The sequence below is a fragment of the Chamaea fasciata genome, unplaced genomic scaffold, assembly GCF_029207755.1.
Source record: "Chamaea fasciata isolate MVZ Bird 193981 ecotype frontalis unplaced genomic scaffold, bChaFas1.0.hap1 SCAF_3, whole genome shotgun sequence".
Taxonomy (NCBI): domain Eukaryota; kingdom Metazoa; phylum Chordata; class Aves; order Passeriformes; family Sylviidae; genus Chamaea; species Chamaea fasciata.
The window spans coordinates 95,309,321-95,326,395 of NW_027094088.1; the positions used below are offsets into that span (position 1 = coordinate 95,309,321).

The 17,075-nt window shown below is 34.7% G+C and overlaps 1 protein-coding gene across 1 annotated transcript in view; it reads left to right on the forward strand.

Moving 5' to 3' along the window:
• SNTG2 (syntrophin gamma 2) overlaps positions 1–17,075 on the forward strand; it is a 219,053-nt gene that overhangs the window by 195,482 nt on the left and 6,496 nt on the right. Inside the window, exons 15-16 of the mRNA XM_066179844.1 lie at positions 10,788–10,880; positions 15,406–15,516. Coding sequence (XP_066035941.1) covers positions 10,788–10,880; positions 15,406–15,516 — 204 coding nt within the window. The remainder of the gene's footprint in view (positions 1–10,787; positions 10,881–15,405; positions 15,517–17,075) is intronic.

Below are 17,075 nucleotides of genomic sequence, written 5' to 3' on the forward strand. Positions count from 1 at the left end.
TTCCTTCACAGCTCAGGAAATATTATGTGCAATCTCTTCATTACAGCAACTACTTGCTGTTTGCTCTAGACTGTTACTTGATTTTAGATGTTTATCTTTATTAAAAATCATCTGAAAGGATTCACTACAACTAATTTAAGACATAAAGAAGTGAATAAGTTCTTTCTAACTCACCTCAATAACCTCTCAAGGAAACCAGTATTTTTTTCTCATAATTTCCCTTTAAGAGCATTCAGTTGACTGTATTGCATAAAATAACAGTGTAATAGTGACTGTATGCATACATGCTACTTACTAACCAGTCACAAGAAATAATTGGTTCATAACAGGAAAAGCAGTGTTTATATTTTCAATCACGTACTTGCTTCTATGGTATGTAAAGCCACATAATGATGAAAGATCAAAAAAAAAGAACTGCTCAAAATTGCACTGGTATTTTAAGACTTCACATTTTCAACAAATTAATGGATAAAGAGCTCCCGTATCTTGAGCAGCTCAAAAAAGAGAAAAAATTAATTTAGTTAGGCGTTTATTCTTTGTCCACTGGCGATAACTATAAATTCCTCATGATTTCAAAATTAGGAGCCAGATGAAGAAAATACCTTACATAGAAGTTCAAATAGTTTCTAAATACTTTTTGTTTGAAAACTGAACTTCAGTGCATGTTTTAGCAACATGCCTTTATATTTACTTAAAGTTGAGTGTTCAACAAGTCACTAAGAATATAAATAGTGATGTGTGCTGGTCAGGGTTATGGTATTCCTTGCATTTCCAGCGTATGTGAGCCAAGCTGCATGGAATTAGCCCCTATCTGAAACTATTTTTTCAGTGTGAATGGTACAAGTTCAATAGATGATTTTGGATTTAGAGAAAACAGAAAAGTTGGTGATATTCATATCCAGACAGCCTACAAGAAGTTCAGTTTATGTGTCTCCTTCCTGGAATGTTATACAAAATGTGTTTTCTAGTAATTGTTTAGTGGCATTTTGAATTGATCTTACTACAACTCAAGCTGGATGTAATCAGAATAGATTTTAGGGACTGTGTCCCCACTGGAACTTGGTCAGAAATTAGTTATCTTTCTACTCACCTTTCACATCTTACTTAACTCTTCCAACTGAAATGCTCAGAACTTTGGCTGTCTCAGTAACCCTGCCAACAAAACAACCACACTCATTGTTTCTGGGCATTTTTGGGAATTGTGTGGTGCTGCAGAATGTGTAGTCTAAACCATCCTCAGAGACTGAGCCAAAAGAAGTCCACTTAAATAAACAAAACCTAGCAGAAATTAGGCAATCTTAAGAGGAAGTAATTGTTATTTCTATGATCCATTATTGGACATTTATGATTCTATTAATTCTTCATGGTGACCTGAGAGGTTGAGTAAAACATGATTGGTTGATCACAGCATAAGCCTTGTGAGCGGCAAATAATGCATTGAATTACAAAAATATTAAGTACAGTTGGCAATGCTTTTGTATTATTATTATTATTATTATTATTATTCTGTGATGATTGCAAAGCATATATGAAAGAGAGTGTCTTGGTTTAGATAGACAAATATCTGCCAGGGAAGGAGTCTCCCTTGGAATGTAAGCCCTGCCTACCCCCCCCCCCCCCACCACACACACATTTCAAAATTGTTATAAATTTAAATTTGCCATTAAAAGGCTGTCAGGCAAAGATTTTGGGAATAGGTATAGTAGTTCTTTACTAGGGATATAAAAATACAAATGTTATAGTACAGAAGAATAAGCAAGCAAACAATGAAACAAGAAATCCTAGAAAACCCTGACAGAGTCAGAAATACAACCTGACGCCCTGTTGGTCAAGGTGTTGGAAGGTATCCAAAGTAAGCCCTTCTGGAGTGGCAGACGTGGTTCTGTTGGAGTAGAGATGGTCCTGCAGAAAAAGGGCCCAGTAGTGGTGAGATGGGTCTGGTCTTCCTCTAGGAATCCAGTGGAAAACTGGATGTCTGGTGACACTTGTGGCTCCTTTTATCCAGATGGAAATGGTTTGGCTCCTCCTCCCTGAGCACAGCATCTCACAATGGGATTATGTAATGTGTCATGTCATTGGTGAGCTTTATTTGCCCATTAACAAAAGATATACCCACGGAGGGAATGGGAGGGTATGGGAGGCAGAGATAAGAAACAATGCCCCACTTGGTTTTAACAGCTGGCTTGTTATCAGAAAGGCAGTTGCACCCCCCCATCTGGAGTTACAACAGATAAGGAAAAAATACTTTTCCAAGTGGGTTTCAACAGATGGAATAGAATAAATAACATTTTTTTCTTTTTGGTTACAAAACCCAAGACACAGAGTTATATGTAACTTTTCCCTTCCTTTAAGAATGGAAATGTCACCATATGCTAATTTCAGAACTGATTTCTGAGACAAACATGTAAGCAAATATTCTCGCTATATTCAGGTGAGATATTAAATAGCATTTAGATTAGGTTAGATTTATAGTGTCATTAACAGATACTCACCAGTTTGTTACCAGAAGCATTCAGTTTAATTGCACAATTAAGTTTTAGATTGTTTTCATTATGCACGGAAAGCTTATTACAATTACAATTCCAGTTTAACTGGTCACCTTTAGAAATGGTGATAAATTCTAATTCATTTTCACACTGATGCAAAAACACCCACTACTCTCTAACAGAAAGGTTCTGTGAACCATACAGATTAATAGTAAATACATTTTCAATAATTATTAAGAACTCAACTATGTACGTAACAGATGAAAATCAAGTAATGCATTTATTAGAATTTTTAAAACAGCAAGAGAATGTACCAGTTTACAGGGCAATTGAACTCAAATTTGTTTCTGTATTTTAAACATGATTAATATAAAACGTTGACCACTATTTTTGAAAATAGAAGATATTAGTAAAATTGCATTTATTTATATTGAAAGAATAAATCTAAATAATTTTATATAGTATGTATTACATATATTTATTTATAAATCCAAATATTTAGATAAAAATTATATCATGGGAATCTAGTTTTGTTATTATTTTCCAGAGGATTTTACAGATTTGAATAAGGAGGAAATCACAAGAGATCTGGTGAGGGACTTTTTCAAGTGCACATAGTGATAGAACAAGTGGGAGTGGCTTTAAGTCGAAAGAATGCAGGTTTAGATTACATGTTAGGAATAAATTCTGTATGGAAAGGTGGTGAGGCACTGAACAAGTTGCCCAGACATCCTGAGGATGCCCCATCCCTGAAGGACTCCAATGCCAGGCTGGATGGGGATCTGATGAGCCTGGTGTAGTGGAAAGTATCCCTGCCTATGGTGGGTGGGCCCCTTTTGGAAACCTTCCAACCCAAACCATTCTATGATTCTTTTAAATTTGTCAAGAATTTACTGTCACAGAATTTCAAATTTATAGAGTAATATTACCTTAGAATTTTGATACTGGGTTTTCTGTTTTTAGTGTTGGTGTTCCCTATTATTCTCTACCCACAATTTATAAGAATCAGGCAGAAGAACAAAATCCCAGTCAAAGCATCATTGATTCACAAATGAATTGGGTACTCAGGAATGTCTCTTGATGATATTTCTGATTAAATTCCCTTTTCAACTGTGGAATTCCAGAACTTATAGATCACCAGAGAAGAAAGATGTTTATTATTATGTAGTAACAATCTGCATCAGAATGAAGTCATTGTCTTTGCTGAAGCAAGCCAGTAGTGGTCTAATGGTTCTACTAAAACAAGCAGTGTCAGCTTGATTGCTGTGATTGCCACTGAGCATCTGCTTCAGGTTTATGAAAATATGCTTGGGACAATCTACATGTAGGAAACTCTTAACATTGAAGTCACGGTTGATTCTTGCTTTTCTTTGTGGAAAAATGTCTTGCTACAAAACAATAAAGCCATTGCTCAGACACAGAGATGAGGATGCACAATCTCTTTCTGACATAAGCAAAAGCTAAAGAACACAATTTGAATTTTCCCTGCTAAAAGATAACCATTTCTAAGCTGCTGCCCTTAGATTTTTTTCCTCCTGCATCCATTTTTCTCACTTCCTTTTCCTACAACCAATTTAAGCCTGTGTGCCTGTTCAGCAAAGACGGTAGCAAGTCTTTTCTTCTGTCAGATGTACTTTAGCCATAGGTTCATATTACAGAGAGAACGCCATGGACAAGACTAGGCATCCACCACTGCATTATCTGTCTTGCCAAGGAAGAGCTGAACCTACAAGTTCACCTCGGTCTTCCTACAGGAACACAATTCCCTCTGGAGTAAAATTCACTTCATCTCACACGTACATGTAATCCTAATATCTGAATGGTAGTTTAATGCCTAATCTTAGTGATGAGGAAAGTTTCTGAAAAGACAGTCTGTCCAATGAGTGCTCTACTAATCAAACTGTTTTTGCAGTTAACTGCTATAATGTTGTGAGCATTGCAAATTAAAAATTACAAATAAATCAGATCGTTATTTCAATAGATGACCTAAAGGGAAAAGTTTCAAGTCAAGCAGTATCCTGAGAAAGCCAGCATTTAAAATATGGATGTCTAAAACCTAGGTATTATTTTCTAAAGCACTGAGCTTTAGAAAATGCTTCTACTGAAATAAATAGAAGCTTTCTTTGAAATTCAGTGAAAACATAATGAGGCATCATTTGTGTCCTTTGAAAACTCTTACTTTTACTGCCAGAGTCTCTCTTGCATACATATATGCTGAACCACAAATGTGCATAACTGTTTTAAAAAAAGAACTATAATGTCTTCTTGAAATCATCAGATTACATTACCATCTTTTATAAGAGAATGCACTTTTCATGCAATACCAGCAAGATAGGCAAAAAAGAGTCATTTTAGGATATTAAGATGTAATTCCTTTGGCTGCAGCAACAGCAGATCTTGAAGGAATGTACAAGATTTTAAATCAGATCTGGTTTGTTTCAATGAAGTGGTTTTATTTGTATCTATCCATAATTATCAAAGTTCTGTAACCTTTTAATTGTGGTATGATTAATTCCTTAAAGGTATGAGAAAATGAGCGGATCTGCCACAGTTTTTGAGTGAAGATGATATTTATTTGATCAGTCTCACTGGAATTATTTCACTGATCCTTTTTTACTGATATCTGGAAAAGGAATACACCTGTGCCTTGGAAGTCTGTTCTAGATGAAATTTCTAAAAACTCCGATGTGTTTGATGAATGACAGATTTCATTGTTGCTTCATTTTCCTCTTATATAATGTGAATTCAGAGTGACAATGCTTTCAATGTACTTTATAAACATGTTCTGAAAGTCTTGGGTTTTTTAAAAAATTATATATACAATATTTTATGCTAAAATACCAAATTTTTTTTTAAATATGAGAAAGCCGAAGCATCTGCATTTTTAATTCAGCGATTCTGCTGTTTCAAAGAGTTTAAAAAGTTTTTCTGTTTAGTGCTAGTAATTTCATGCAAAAAGACTCTTGAAAGTTTTGCAGGCTGTGTTCAGAATTAAGAGGTTTGATTTTGCCTTCTAGTACTCTCTCTATATGTGGGCTGATATGTATTTCTCAGTACAACCATAATAACTCTGGTTGCTCTTATCTTCATTTTGACATTCTGCTTGATTTTTTTTATGCTAAAAGTGGAATTTTCATAAAGGCTTTTTATTTTTACTTATCTGGTCCCATATTAAGGCTTTTACCAAACTCTATGTTTTTGTAAATACATTGGATGCATTAAGACACCTTACTCCCGTCACTCTCGTATGATTTAGAAGTTTGTAAAAAGCTGCTGTATAAAGTCTTAATGCAAGAATCTGTGTTCCAGACCATCTGCTGTTCATATAATTTTTTTTCCCCTCCCTGTCACTGTATCTTAAATGCTGATGCATATTATTTTATTTCTAATGCAGAATAAAAGAACACATTGTTGAGGTTTTTCTCTCTTTCGGGCATTTAAGTTCCTCTGACAAGTCCTACAAAATTCCTCCCAGTTTTTACTGACATTGATATAAAAATGAAGAAAAACAATGTAACGTGGGGAGGGATTTGGTTACAGAAATAAAAAGAAACAAGTGTAAGGGATATTTGGAGGATGCTAAAATTTTATCAGTTCAAATTGGCAATGCTGTAGTCTTCTACTCCAAAAATATATTCTTTGGATTAGCACAGCATAATTTAATTTTAATGCAAATACTTTTTCTAAGGAAAGGAAAATTTTCAGAAAGATTTTAGCATTTTTTCCTTCGATGGCATATTATTTCCACAGAGATGCATAGCACATATTTTAACTTAAAGTGAGTAAGCGAATACAGTATGCAGTATGAACACTGCATGGATATGGCTATTGCCTAAATGCTGTGCTGTCTGGTTATAATTTAGTTTTAGAAAGTGTGTATTAAATTCTGTATCATGAGTATAGTGAGAAATAATGTCTGTGTTCCCATTTACATGTAATAAACCTTTACAGCTCATCTTAGAGCAAATGTATATCTATATCTATAAAGTAGTTAACAGCATAGCAGGGAAAATACATAGTTCAAACCAGAAAGTGTAATGGTATTTCCAGCTTTGCAATTGCTTTTTGGAAAATAAACAAGCAAAATCATGTGCATGCCCAATTTGTATTCACTTAGACTAGAAGGTAGTTATTATTTCTGTATTTTGGCTGATTAAAACCACTAAAATTCCTGCTCAACAGAACATGGCTGAGTCCAAAATTGATGAATATATTGCATATCGGTGCTGTAGTTAAAGAAAAATGAGGGTTTCCTTCATGCAAGACAATGATTAACTGCAATGTAGCCAATCATTAGCTGAATTTTTGAAACTGTAAATCTGATGAGACATTAGGACCAACAGCATTAGAGTTGTAAAAGCAATATCCTTTAAAATGAATATACACTATGTCATTTTTCTGTGTTACACTTAGATGAGCAACATCCATGAGTCTCACTTGAGCCTTAGAAAACTTACTTGTCATGAACTTAGGAAAAGGAGTACTGACTGAAAAAGTTGGTGCCCTGATTCTTAAAAAATGATGTTAAATGGTAATTTTACTAAGAATCTTCGTTGATGATGTCAGAATGTGCTATCTCAACTGACAGTTACTTATTGTTATTAATCTTGATTTTAAAGAACTTGACTGAAAAACAAAAGCAAGTAGAAGCCCTATTTCTTGGACAGAACACAATCCCACATCAGAGTAATGTTAAGTACTCTAAGTCTTCAAAAAAGAAGAGATACTGCATTGGATGCCTGTGGCAGAACTTGGGCACATTTAAGCCCTCCATCTAAAGCATTGCAATAAACTCATATTCCAGCAATAACAGAAGTCTATTGCAAATAATCTGTTGCATGTCATGATTTATTTAGAAGCATTTGGACTGCCCAGTCCCAGAAGAAACCAAATGAACTTACACCTTTAGTCTACATGGGAGACCCATATGTGTGGAGAAATCAGAAGGCCTCTCTGATCCGGGGGGCTTGTGTGCTTCCTTCTGCCATTGTACTACAGCTTATTGTGGACAAGGACACCAACACACAGAAGGAAACTGAAGAGGAGGAGGGTTTCTCTTTATCCTTGCTTTTCCTCCCCCAAACATCTGTGTCTGGGCTGCAGTGGTGCTTGCTACCCACCCAGTCCTTGTTCTCCAGTCTCATCACAGCCTGGTGACTCCCATGAAGTGGTCCCTCTTTCTGTTTGTCCCTCAGGCTTTGTCTCTCGCACACATCTGAGGTATATTTGTGCTCTCTTCTCTGAGTGGAAATAAGTCCCTCTTGTCTTCTCCCATGCATTTATTTTGAGTGCATGGGAAAAGACATGCATTCCAGTTTGAGTGTTTACTCACCTCTTGTCTTGGGTACCTAACACCTGCAAACTGAGTTCAAAGCCCTTCTTTTTGTGTTAGCTGATCTGTTTGCAAACACATTCTCTCCCCTGAGGGAAAGAGTCATAGTAACTCATAATCATAAAAGCTGGTTTTGGAATTAATTGGCTCATCATTGTTTATATTTGTAATGTTTCTTAATGTTAGACAGAGCCCTACATCAGTCTTTCTTTTAGCGTACTGAAGCAAACTGTCCCTTCTTGTCCTTTTGTAAAAACTGATTAAAATGACCTGTGACATCCTCAAGTCCAACCAGACTGATCCTCACCTTGTTAACTAGACCATGGCACTAAGTGCTATACTCAGTTGTTTCTTGACCACCATACATAGTTCAAAGCTGAATTATTTCTGGGAAATCTCTGTCTATGGGAAAGAGAGTGAGGGTGTATGTTTAGTCATTGTAACTATTGAACCCTCTCAGAGACTTGAAGGAGGGGTGCCAGAAGCAGAGATAGACAAGAGTCATACTTCTGCTCAGCGACAGGAGACCTGTCTGAGGAATTCTGTCATAAATGAGTCAGAGACACTGTTCTTTTGCTATTTGAACAGTGATATTATCAACTGAGTGATCTTCTCATGAGCTAAAAGAACATGCATTGAGATACTGATACCTGAACATTACACAGGTAAAAGTTTCATGATAGTCTGTTATTACAAATATAAAATTCTGTGGATTGTTACATTGCTCAGAAAACATTAGATGATTGATCTAGGTTGTATAGTACAATTTTCTTAGCTATTGCACTATGAGGCCTATTCTCTCTGTTGTTTAAACTGTGTCTTAGCAAGCTGACTAATATGCAGTGTTTTGTTTTTTTTCAAAAGTCACTTAAAGACAGCTGAACCTAGACCTCTGATATTTAATTTTCCATGTAAACAATTGATGTAGGTAGCCAAGGGTGATCACAATTACACATGTATGGGAAACTGATTCCAAAGGCAAAAATGGAAAGGAATAAGGCTCTGTCCTACTGTTAATGAGTCTAGATGAGGGTCCTTACCATAGAGCTTTCTGAGAACGTGTTCAAAGTCACTGAGGAGATGCCATGAGCAGGCTTTTAAATTTATATGGAAAAATACAAATAATTATGTTGTAAAGAAAACTCAGAGTCTGTTTTTTAGGTACAAAACACATATCTATTTTTAATAACAGTGAAAATGAAGCATATTATGTTTGTCTCTAGTATTTGTGAATAATTTCCAAACTGGTTCCATTATTTCCTAATATTGAATATTTTTAAAATACTCCAAGCTCATTATTTGTGCATAGTTCATTTTAGTATTCATCATTTGTGGCTGAGCAATTACATGCTTACCCGTTATGGGAATCTAATTTTATTCGTTTTAAAAATTGCTTTGCTCAGTCAGAGCTCAGCTAGTATGACCTTTTTAATTGGAAAATAATAGAGAATAAGTTATGACTGGTGCTTAATGCCACCTTTTAATTACTGAATGAAATGTGAGGATATGTAAATGTCATTCTAATTGAAAATCAATCACTGAAATCTTTTTAAATGCCAAATAATGTGATCTTTGAACAACAATGAGCAAATTAATTTATTGAGAAGTATTATACATCTCCATTATTGTGGAGATGATTACTAATCTGCATTTATGAACTGATAATAATCCTAGACCTTTCAAATCCTTTTTAAAATGTCATAACTGTAACTCAAAAATGCGTATTTTAGTATAACTATTTTTGTTAATGCTGGAGTAAAGAAACCTTTACAATCATCCAAAAGTTTTATATTATACTAAATTTTTTAAAAAATTCAAACGGTAGTTTGCATTTTAAGCAAGTTCTATTAATGCTTTCAGTCTCCTCTAGAGCATTCTATGTGTAAAGGGTTATTTTTAATTAAAAGAAACTATCCAGATACAAAACTTTCTGTAAAAAAATGTCTAAGCATGAGGCAACATTGAGATTTATGATATATCAATGATGGTAAAGTAATATTTCCTTGGAAGAAACAAAAAAGCCCTCCAAATTTCATTAGGCACAAGGGTATAATCTTAAAAATGGCTGATAAGGTGTGGCAAGGTAAGACTGGAGACAGGATCTGATGTCTACTCGTGCTGAAGGCAATGGGCATTTTTGCTATTAACTATCTGTCAGCAGTGAATGTCATTGGGCTGCTCCATATTACAGCAAATCTTGTTCATGTCTTTTCAGAATCTGTCATATACCTAAGTTAGTGATCCTTAAAAATGCCTGGAAAGAGTTTTTATTGTAAAGCTTATAAGTTTAAGCAGAACTTCTGAGTTTTGTTAATAAAACAGACTTTTTTCCTTTCTAATTTGAAAGGTTATCATGGAATTGGTGTATAGATAGTTAGCACTGATACTTGCTAGACACTGCTAAGATGTGATAGCTTACTATTAAATTACATGAACTAACACTAACATAGTGCTGGACTGGCATGGCACCAAATTAAAAAGTGTTGTAAAATATAAGGATTCTCTACAAAGTTTAAATCAGAAGGAGAGGTCGAGCAGACAGAATGGTTTTCTATTATTAGACTGCAATGACTAAACATTTAGGCACTGTTGCCCGCATATTTACTGGAAGTTATATCAGAAGTCATTAATAGCTCCAGTCTAAGCAGTCTTCCAAAATTTAGAGTGGTCATATTTGGTTTTGTTTGTTCTGTGCTGCATTTTCCAAGGGTTGGTTTTCAAGAATATATTAATTTTGTAGAAGAGTAACTTGAAATATAAAAGACCTCAAGTTAATGTTTAGCTGACAGATGTGACACTGATTTGCAGTCAGAAGTTTTTGACCATTTTCCAACATAGTAAGATAAAGCAGAATCAGTGCTGTCAGCTGAGCATTTTCCCAGCCAAAAATACCTGCATAAAATATTATTTTAATATGATAATTTACAGTGATGGTTGTCCTCTCAAAAATCATACCTTTTTTTTTTCAGTCTAAAACATATATGTGCAGTTGGCAAGGGGATACCCTGTGTTTCACAATCGACTTTGCTCTAGGATTTACCTGTTTTGACAGTAAAACGAAGGTAAGAGTAAAAGAAAAGGAAAACATAACTCTGTATTTTTTTACATCTATTAAAGTTATCATCTACTGCATTTTCTTTTTGTTTACCTCCAGTATTTATTCCTCCAATATCAAATACTATTTTTTTATCTAGCCCTACTGAAATCTAGACATTTTGGGACTTGAATGGAGTGATTATAGTTGTATAGCATGTAAAGATGCATTTTGGAGAAGGATATTAAAAAAGTAACTTCCTTTTCAAGTAATAAAAGCAAAGGAAGGTTATATTTAGCAGAGAACTTGGTTTGTTATAATGAAGAAACTTCAAGATTTATAAAAGATTACAAGTCATGAAAAAAATGAAATGTCACCTGATTCTATTTGTTTTGAAGCTACAGATATAAAATAGGATTAATTATTCTTCCATCATAAGAAATTTAGGTCATGTCTAAAATAAACAGAGTTAAGGCAAATGCTTTTCAAAGTCAGAATCTAAAAGATTACATGCACTTATCTTACAAAACAGTGTCTATATATAAAGTGCCTACAGGGAGTGGTTAATGATACATGCCAACTTTCAAACCCTGTCTGTAATGCTACTATTTTCTGTGTAATTTAGTGGTACTTTAGTGTGTACTATTCTAAGTGGATTTTTACGTTTATTTGACAGTAGAAGTAAATATATATACAAAAAATGTTTCTTCATTAATAGAATGGTACGGTAGAATTGTTAGCATTGAAACACAAAATCACAGAATTATATATATTGTATATATTATATATATATATATGCAGGTGCATTTATTGAAGAGCTCTGGGAATCAGGGGTACTAGCTACAGACCCAAATCTGACTCTGACATGGATTCGTGATGGGCATGTTTTTATACCCTTTCATTATATAACTACATATTAATTATTAAACCCATATTGTTCTATTGAATCTATTGATCTTATCCAAGCATGGATTCTTGTAGTTTCCATCAGCCCCCCCCCCAATTATCATTTCTCATTATTCTTGTTTAAGATAATAATCATATTCCATCACCAAACAATCATTACAATTAACAATCATAGCACTGATCATTTGATGATTATGCAGGTGCAGTTTCTTCGGTACATGATCTAGTAAAGACAAAACCTAACCTTTGTTTCCAGGGCCTGCGTAGTTGTGGTTCCCTTCCCAGGTCCAACCCTTTTTCCACCTCCTCTGAATCTATTGTATACAGTTCCCATGATTTTAGAAACATTTTAACCCTATGCTATCAGAAGTTCTGTCTTCTCAAATAGTTTTTAAAAATTCAGTCAGTCATTCTGAGAAAAGAGGGAACACATTGCATTTTGAAATACTGATGCATGTTGGCATTTTGTGAGTTTGGTGCCAAAATGCCCCAAAATTTCAAATCTATTGAAATCTTAGTGCAGAGAAACCATGACCAAAATTGCATGAAAATTTACATTAATTAAGTGTGCCTCTCATGAAACAGGGTAAGATTTCAGAAAATACTTTTGTATAGCCTTCTCTCTCTCAGGTGATACTGCATTCTGGAGTCCTGCTTCTTGCACAATTATACACATTTTGCATGTAACCACAAACTAACTGTAAGAAATAATTTCTCTACCTTATAGAAAGGGTTTCTTTTAAATGTGAAGAATGATTGCATGTACTCCCACCTTTAAAATTATAACCTTATTATTAATGGGACTTTGTGTCACAGTACCTGCCTTCAGTATTGATGATGAGGAGGATTTAGATGAGTCATTGTTGCTTACCTTTGGAGAAACACAGAATACCAGCAGATAGACTGATTCCATTGCTAAGCAGTAAAAATTCTGGAGAGCCCAAGTGCATTTATTCTTCATCTGTGTGAGAGATGGAGATGTTCTCTGCATCCTCAAGCCTGAGTGAGGCAGTAGTGGGTGACTTCTGCAGTTCATCTTACTTTGCATGATTGTCACCTGAAGTTTAACTGTGTTTTCCCATATGCGTAGCTATTTCAGAATATTTCCTACCAATGCAAAAAAGATTCTTAATGTGGTCAAGCAATTAACAGTTCATTAAGGACATAGCGATTTTACTGAAGGATCTATTTTTTTCTCGGAGTTAATGAAAAAATTAAGGTCTTCAATTGATGCAAAGAATGTTCTTACACCCCAGCAGGTGTTCAAAGGGGATTATTAAAAGAAAGGCCAGTCACTTGTCTGCTCTATGACTCTAAATCTAGATCTCACTTTTTGGGCAACCAGCTCATGTACTCATTGAAAAAGATTCGTTTTTACATTTGGAAAAATAATTTTAAAAGGGTCTTCCTTTTGCAGATTCTGAAATAAAAAGCACAAGAATTTTTGGTTTGTAGTGTGCAGGATTGACCCTGGCTTCCTTCTGAGTGGCTTGTGGGTCAAGATAAATACAGGGAGAGGTCACTCACCAGTGACCGTCATGGGCAAAACAGGCTTCACTTGGGCAAATTATTTTAATTTATTGCCAATCAAATCAGAAGATGCTAATGAGAAATAAAAAACAGATCTTGAAACACCTTCCCCCCACCCCTCTCTGCTTCCCCATTTTCTTTATCTCCTGCTCTCCAGCAGCACATGTAGGTTGGAAATGGGGGCTGTAGCCAGTTCACCACATGCTGTCTCTGCCCCTCCTTCCTCCTCAAGAGGAGAACTCCTCACACTCTTCTCCTGCTCCAGCATGGAGTCCCTTCCACTGGAAACATTCCTCCAGAATCCAGCATGAGTCCTTCCTGTGGGTTGCAGCTCTTCATGAACTGCTCCAACGTGGGTCATTCCCACCAGGTGCAGTCCTTCAAGAGCAGCACCTCCTCCCTTGTCTTCACTGACCATGGTATCTGCAGGGTTTTTTCTCTAGCATATTCTCAGTCATCTCTCCAACCCGAGAAATATATCTTTAAAGAACTTTTCTAGAACAGTTTATTTTCCTGCATTTTATTCTAGGCTCTTGATGGGCTTAATTCATTCAGCTTTTATCTTTTTTGTGCCTATCACTGATATATTTCTGTAGCGTGCATCTGCTTTATATCTCATTGTAGAGATTCTTTTTATCTTGGCTTGGTTGGTTCATCTTCCCCATCCTATGCCTCCAGCCGCTCCTCAACATAAAGGGATCCCAAAGTGTGCATTTTCTTCCGTCTTCCAGTCCTCTCTACTTCTTGTCTTTCCCACTCAGTGTCAACTGTTGAGAGAGATGATGACTCCAGCAATGCCTATTATTACTAAATTGTTCCTAAGTTCTTGATTCATCTCCACCTTGGCAGTTATATTACATAGCAAACAGTCATCTATCCTGTTTAAAGCCAAACTCATTTAAGCTTTGAACACTTTTCAGGTGGTCTAATTAGGCCCTCTGGACCCAGTTAAAATCTGTTTGTGAATGTAAAGTTTAAGCACCATGACAGTACTGTAGCGTAGTTCAGTTTTTCTTCATCTGTTATATCTCTCTAAGAAGTCAGTGACATTTATGTCTGCCGGGAACCAGGAGATAGATTTTATTTATAGGACATTTGATTTTAAGCTAAGAGTAGGGTTCCGAAGACCATTGGTACAACTTGTCTACTTAAAAAAAAACATATTGTGAAAAGAGGCATGTTGGAAAATGGAACACAGCAAAATTTTTCCATGTGTGCTTTTGAAATAACTTCCCAAGTATTTAAATTGGGTTTCTTCAGCAGTGTCCAGGCACTGAAGTACATTTCAACATGTGCAGAGAATTTTCGTTAAGATTGTAGGCATTAAAGGTAACATCAGCAGGATGTCCAGGTGCAAGTTGTTACCTTGTGGGTTTCTGTCATTATACATTTTCAGGTGATGAATAGAAAACCTTCAGATAAATACAGAAAATTACCCTGATTTCAAAAATAATTTCCCAATTTTTCTTTTTACTAAATATCTCCATAAGTATTAAAGCATATCTGTGTCATAGCTAGAATTTGCCAACACTGGTAATATGCCATGCATAAACCTGTGGGGGACCAAGAAGATTAGAGTCATATATTTTACAAACCATTATGTAATGTAGGACACATTTTTGTGGTTTCTGAGACTACGTTCAATAATAATATTTTTGCATTTCTGTACCTTTTTTGAGAACTTCAAGCCACATTTCACACATCAGTAAGTTCAGCTTTGCAATATCTGCATAAGTCACAATTATCTGCGTTATGCAAATGAGCCAGCTGAAATATGAATGATCAAGCTATAGCATGGAATTGTGTTCATACTGAAGCTAATACAAATATCATCATGGATCTTTATGGAATTAAGCTTTCGCCATGTTTATGCTATGTAGGTGATTGAAATATTTATATCACAGAGAATTTCAAAATAGTTTAATAGTGAATTTTAATATTGCATCTTTTGCTTTCACAAAGGGTACAGAGATATTAATTGCTCTGCAAAGAGCCTGTTATCATGAACTGCATTACTGCTGTAGTGCTTTATTTTAGCACACAAACATTGATCATCATTCTATAGTTCTAGGTAAAAACATGTAGCAGAGTCCTTAATCAAATTTCTTTTTCTTTAGAATGTGTTGTGGAGGTTTAAATTCTCTCAGCTCAAAGGCTCATCAGACGATGGGAAAACAAGAGTAAAGCTGCTTTTTCAAAATGTAGACACCAAACAAATTGAGACAAAGGTAAGCAACATCCTCTTTTTCAATTCAGTTAAACATGACATAAAATTACTGCCAAACCACCAGAAATCCCATTTACTGGGACATACATATGGTGAACACATCACAGCTTATCCTTTTTTGCTGATTCTTTAGAAACTCCACATTAAATACAAGCAATGTAATACCCATAGATTTATTGTGCTATTTCTACAAGCCTGTTATGAAGTTGTTATGATGGTATTTTACTCTTTCAGAAAGATAAAATCTCTGAAGTGATTCTGTCAATTTATAGTAGATATAATGTCTAAAAACTGCTTTATGAAAAAAAAAATAAATTAAAAATAAAATTTGATCCCAAATAAAATTGAATAAAATTGAATAAAAATTTTGAATAAATTTGTTGAATAAAAAAATAGACAGTTTTTAGGTTATATGATTTTAAAAAGAATGACGAGAACTTTGGTGTGATATGACATAGAAGAGGAGGATAAGAGTGTGGTTCAACTGGGTTTTGGTTGACAAGAGCCAGTGAAACAACAGAAAAGTATCTGAAGACCTGTGAAAGTTTTCAAATACTTTTACCTGGATTTGTACAGGTTAAAGTCACTTATAAAATGATATTTTTTCTAGACTGACCATAGACAAAAGATATATATTACCTATCCTTCTAATGTTTAAAAAATATAAGTAAGAAGTCCATAACCTTCCTTATTTATCATAAAGTTACAATACATGCAATATATCTTCCTTTATACATCTGTATTAGTAAATTATTCAGGATTTCATCAGCAAGCTTAACCTGAGTTGCCTCTTGGCTCTACTGTAAAAGGTGTTACAATATCTGTTACAAAAGGTACAATGTATAATAATTTGTCTAGTAGCAGGCCATTTCCACTTCATTCTCACAGTAGTTCTTGAAGACAGAAAGGTACTACTGTCTTCGTTTTACATGTGATTATCTTTTGCAGAAAGCTTACATAACTTGTTTCAGGTCAGACAGGAAGATTGTATGCATGCATACACTACTCTGTGTATCTCTGTTAATTAAATCATTAGATAGTCCCAGTGTGTGATTAGCCAAGGGCTGCAATTCCAATGCATGTAATGGAATTCTATTACTTTAATACTGTATCATTCCTCTTTCTGTTGTGGTAAGATTTTTAAATTTTTAAATCTGATTTTTAATTTTTTTATTATTATTTCTGAGAAAATTAGGTTTTTTAATTGGTTTTACCTGATTTTACTCTTCAGATAAAAAGAATTGAAAATTTTAGCATTTTTATGAAAATTTGATTATCTGTAAAATTATTATAAATGAGTTATGATACATTTGCAGTAAATTTTATTCAGGAGACAGATTTGTTCAAACATTGAAAGTTACTCTTTCACATAGCTCTAATGAAAACATCTTGTAATTGGCAAAATTCAGAAAAATATTTGTGAGGTACCATGAAAGTATCAATGGAAGTTGATATGGGATTGGTTCATACAGGATTCTTAGTATCAATGCACCTAAGTGTACATATGTGTACATTTTTCTGATCCCAGAAAAAGCTCATTAAAGGCCAGAGGAAAGGCTG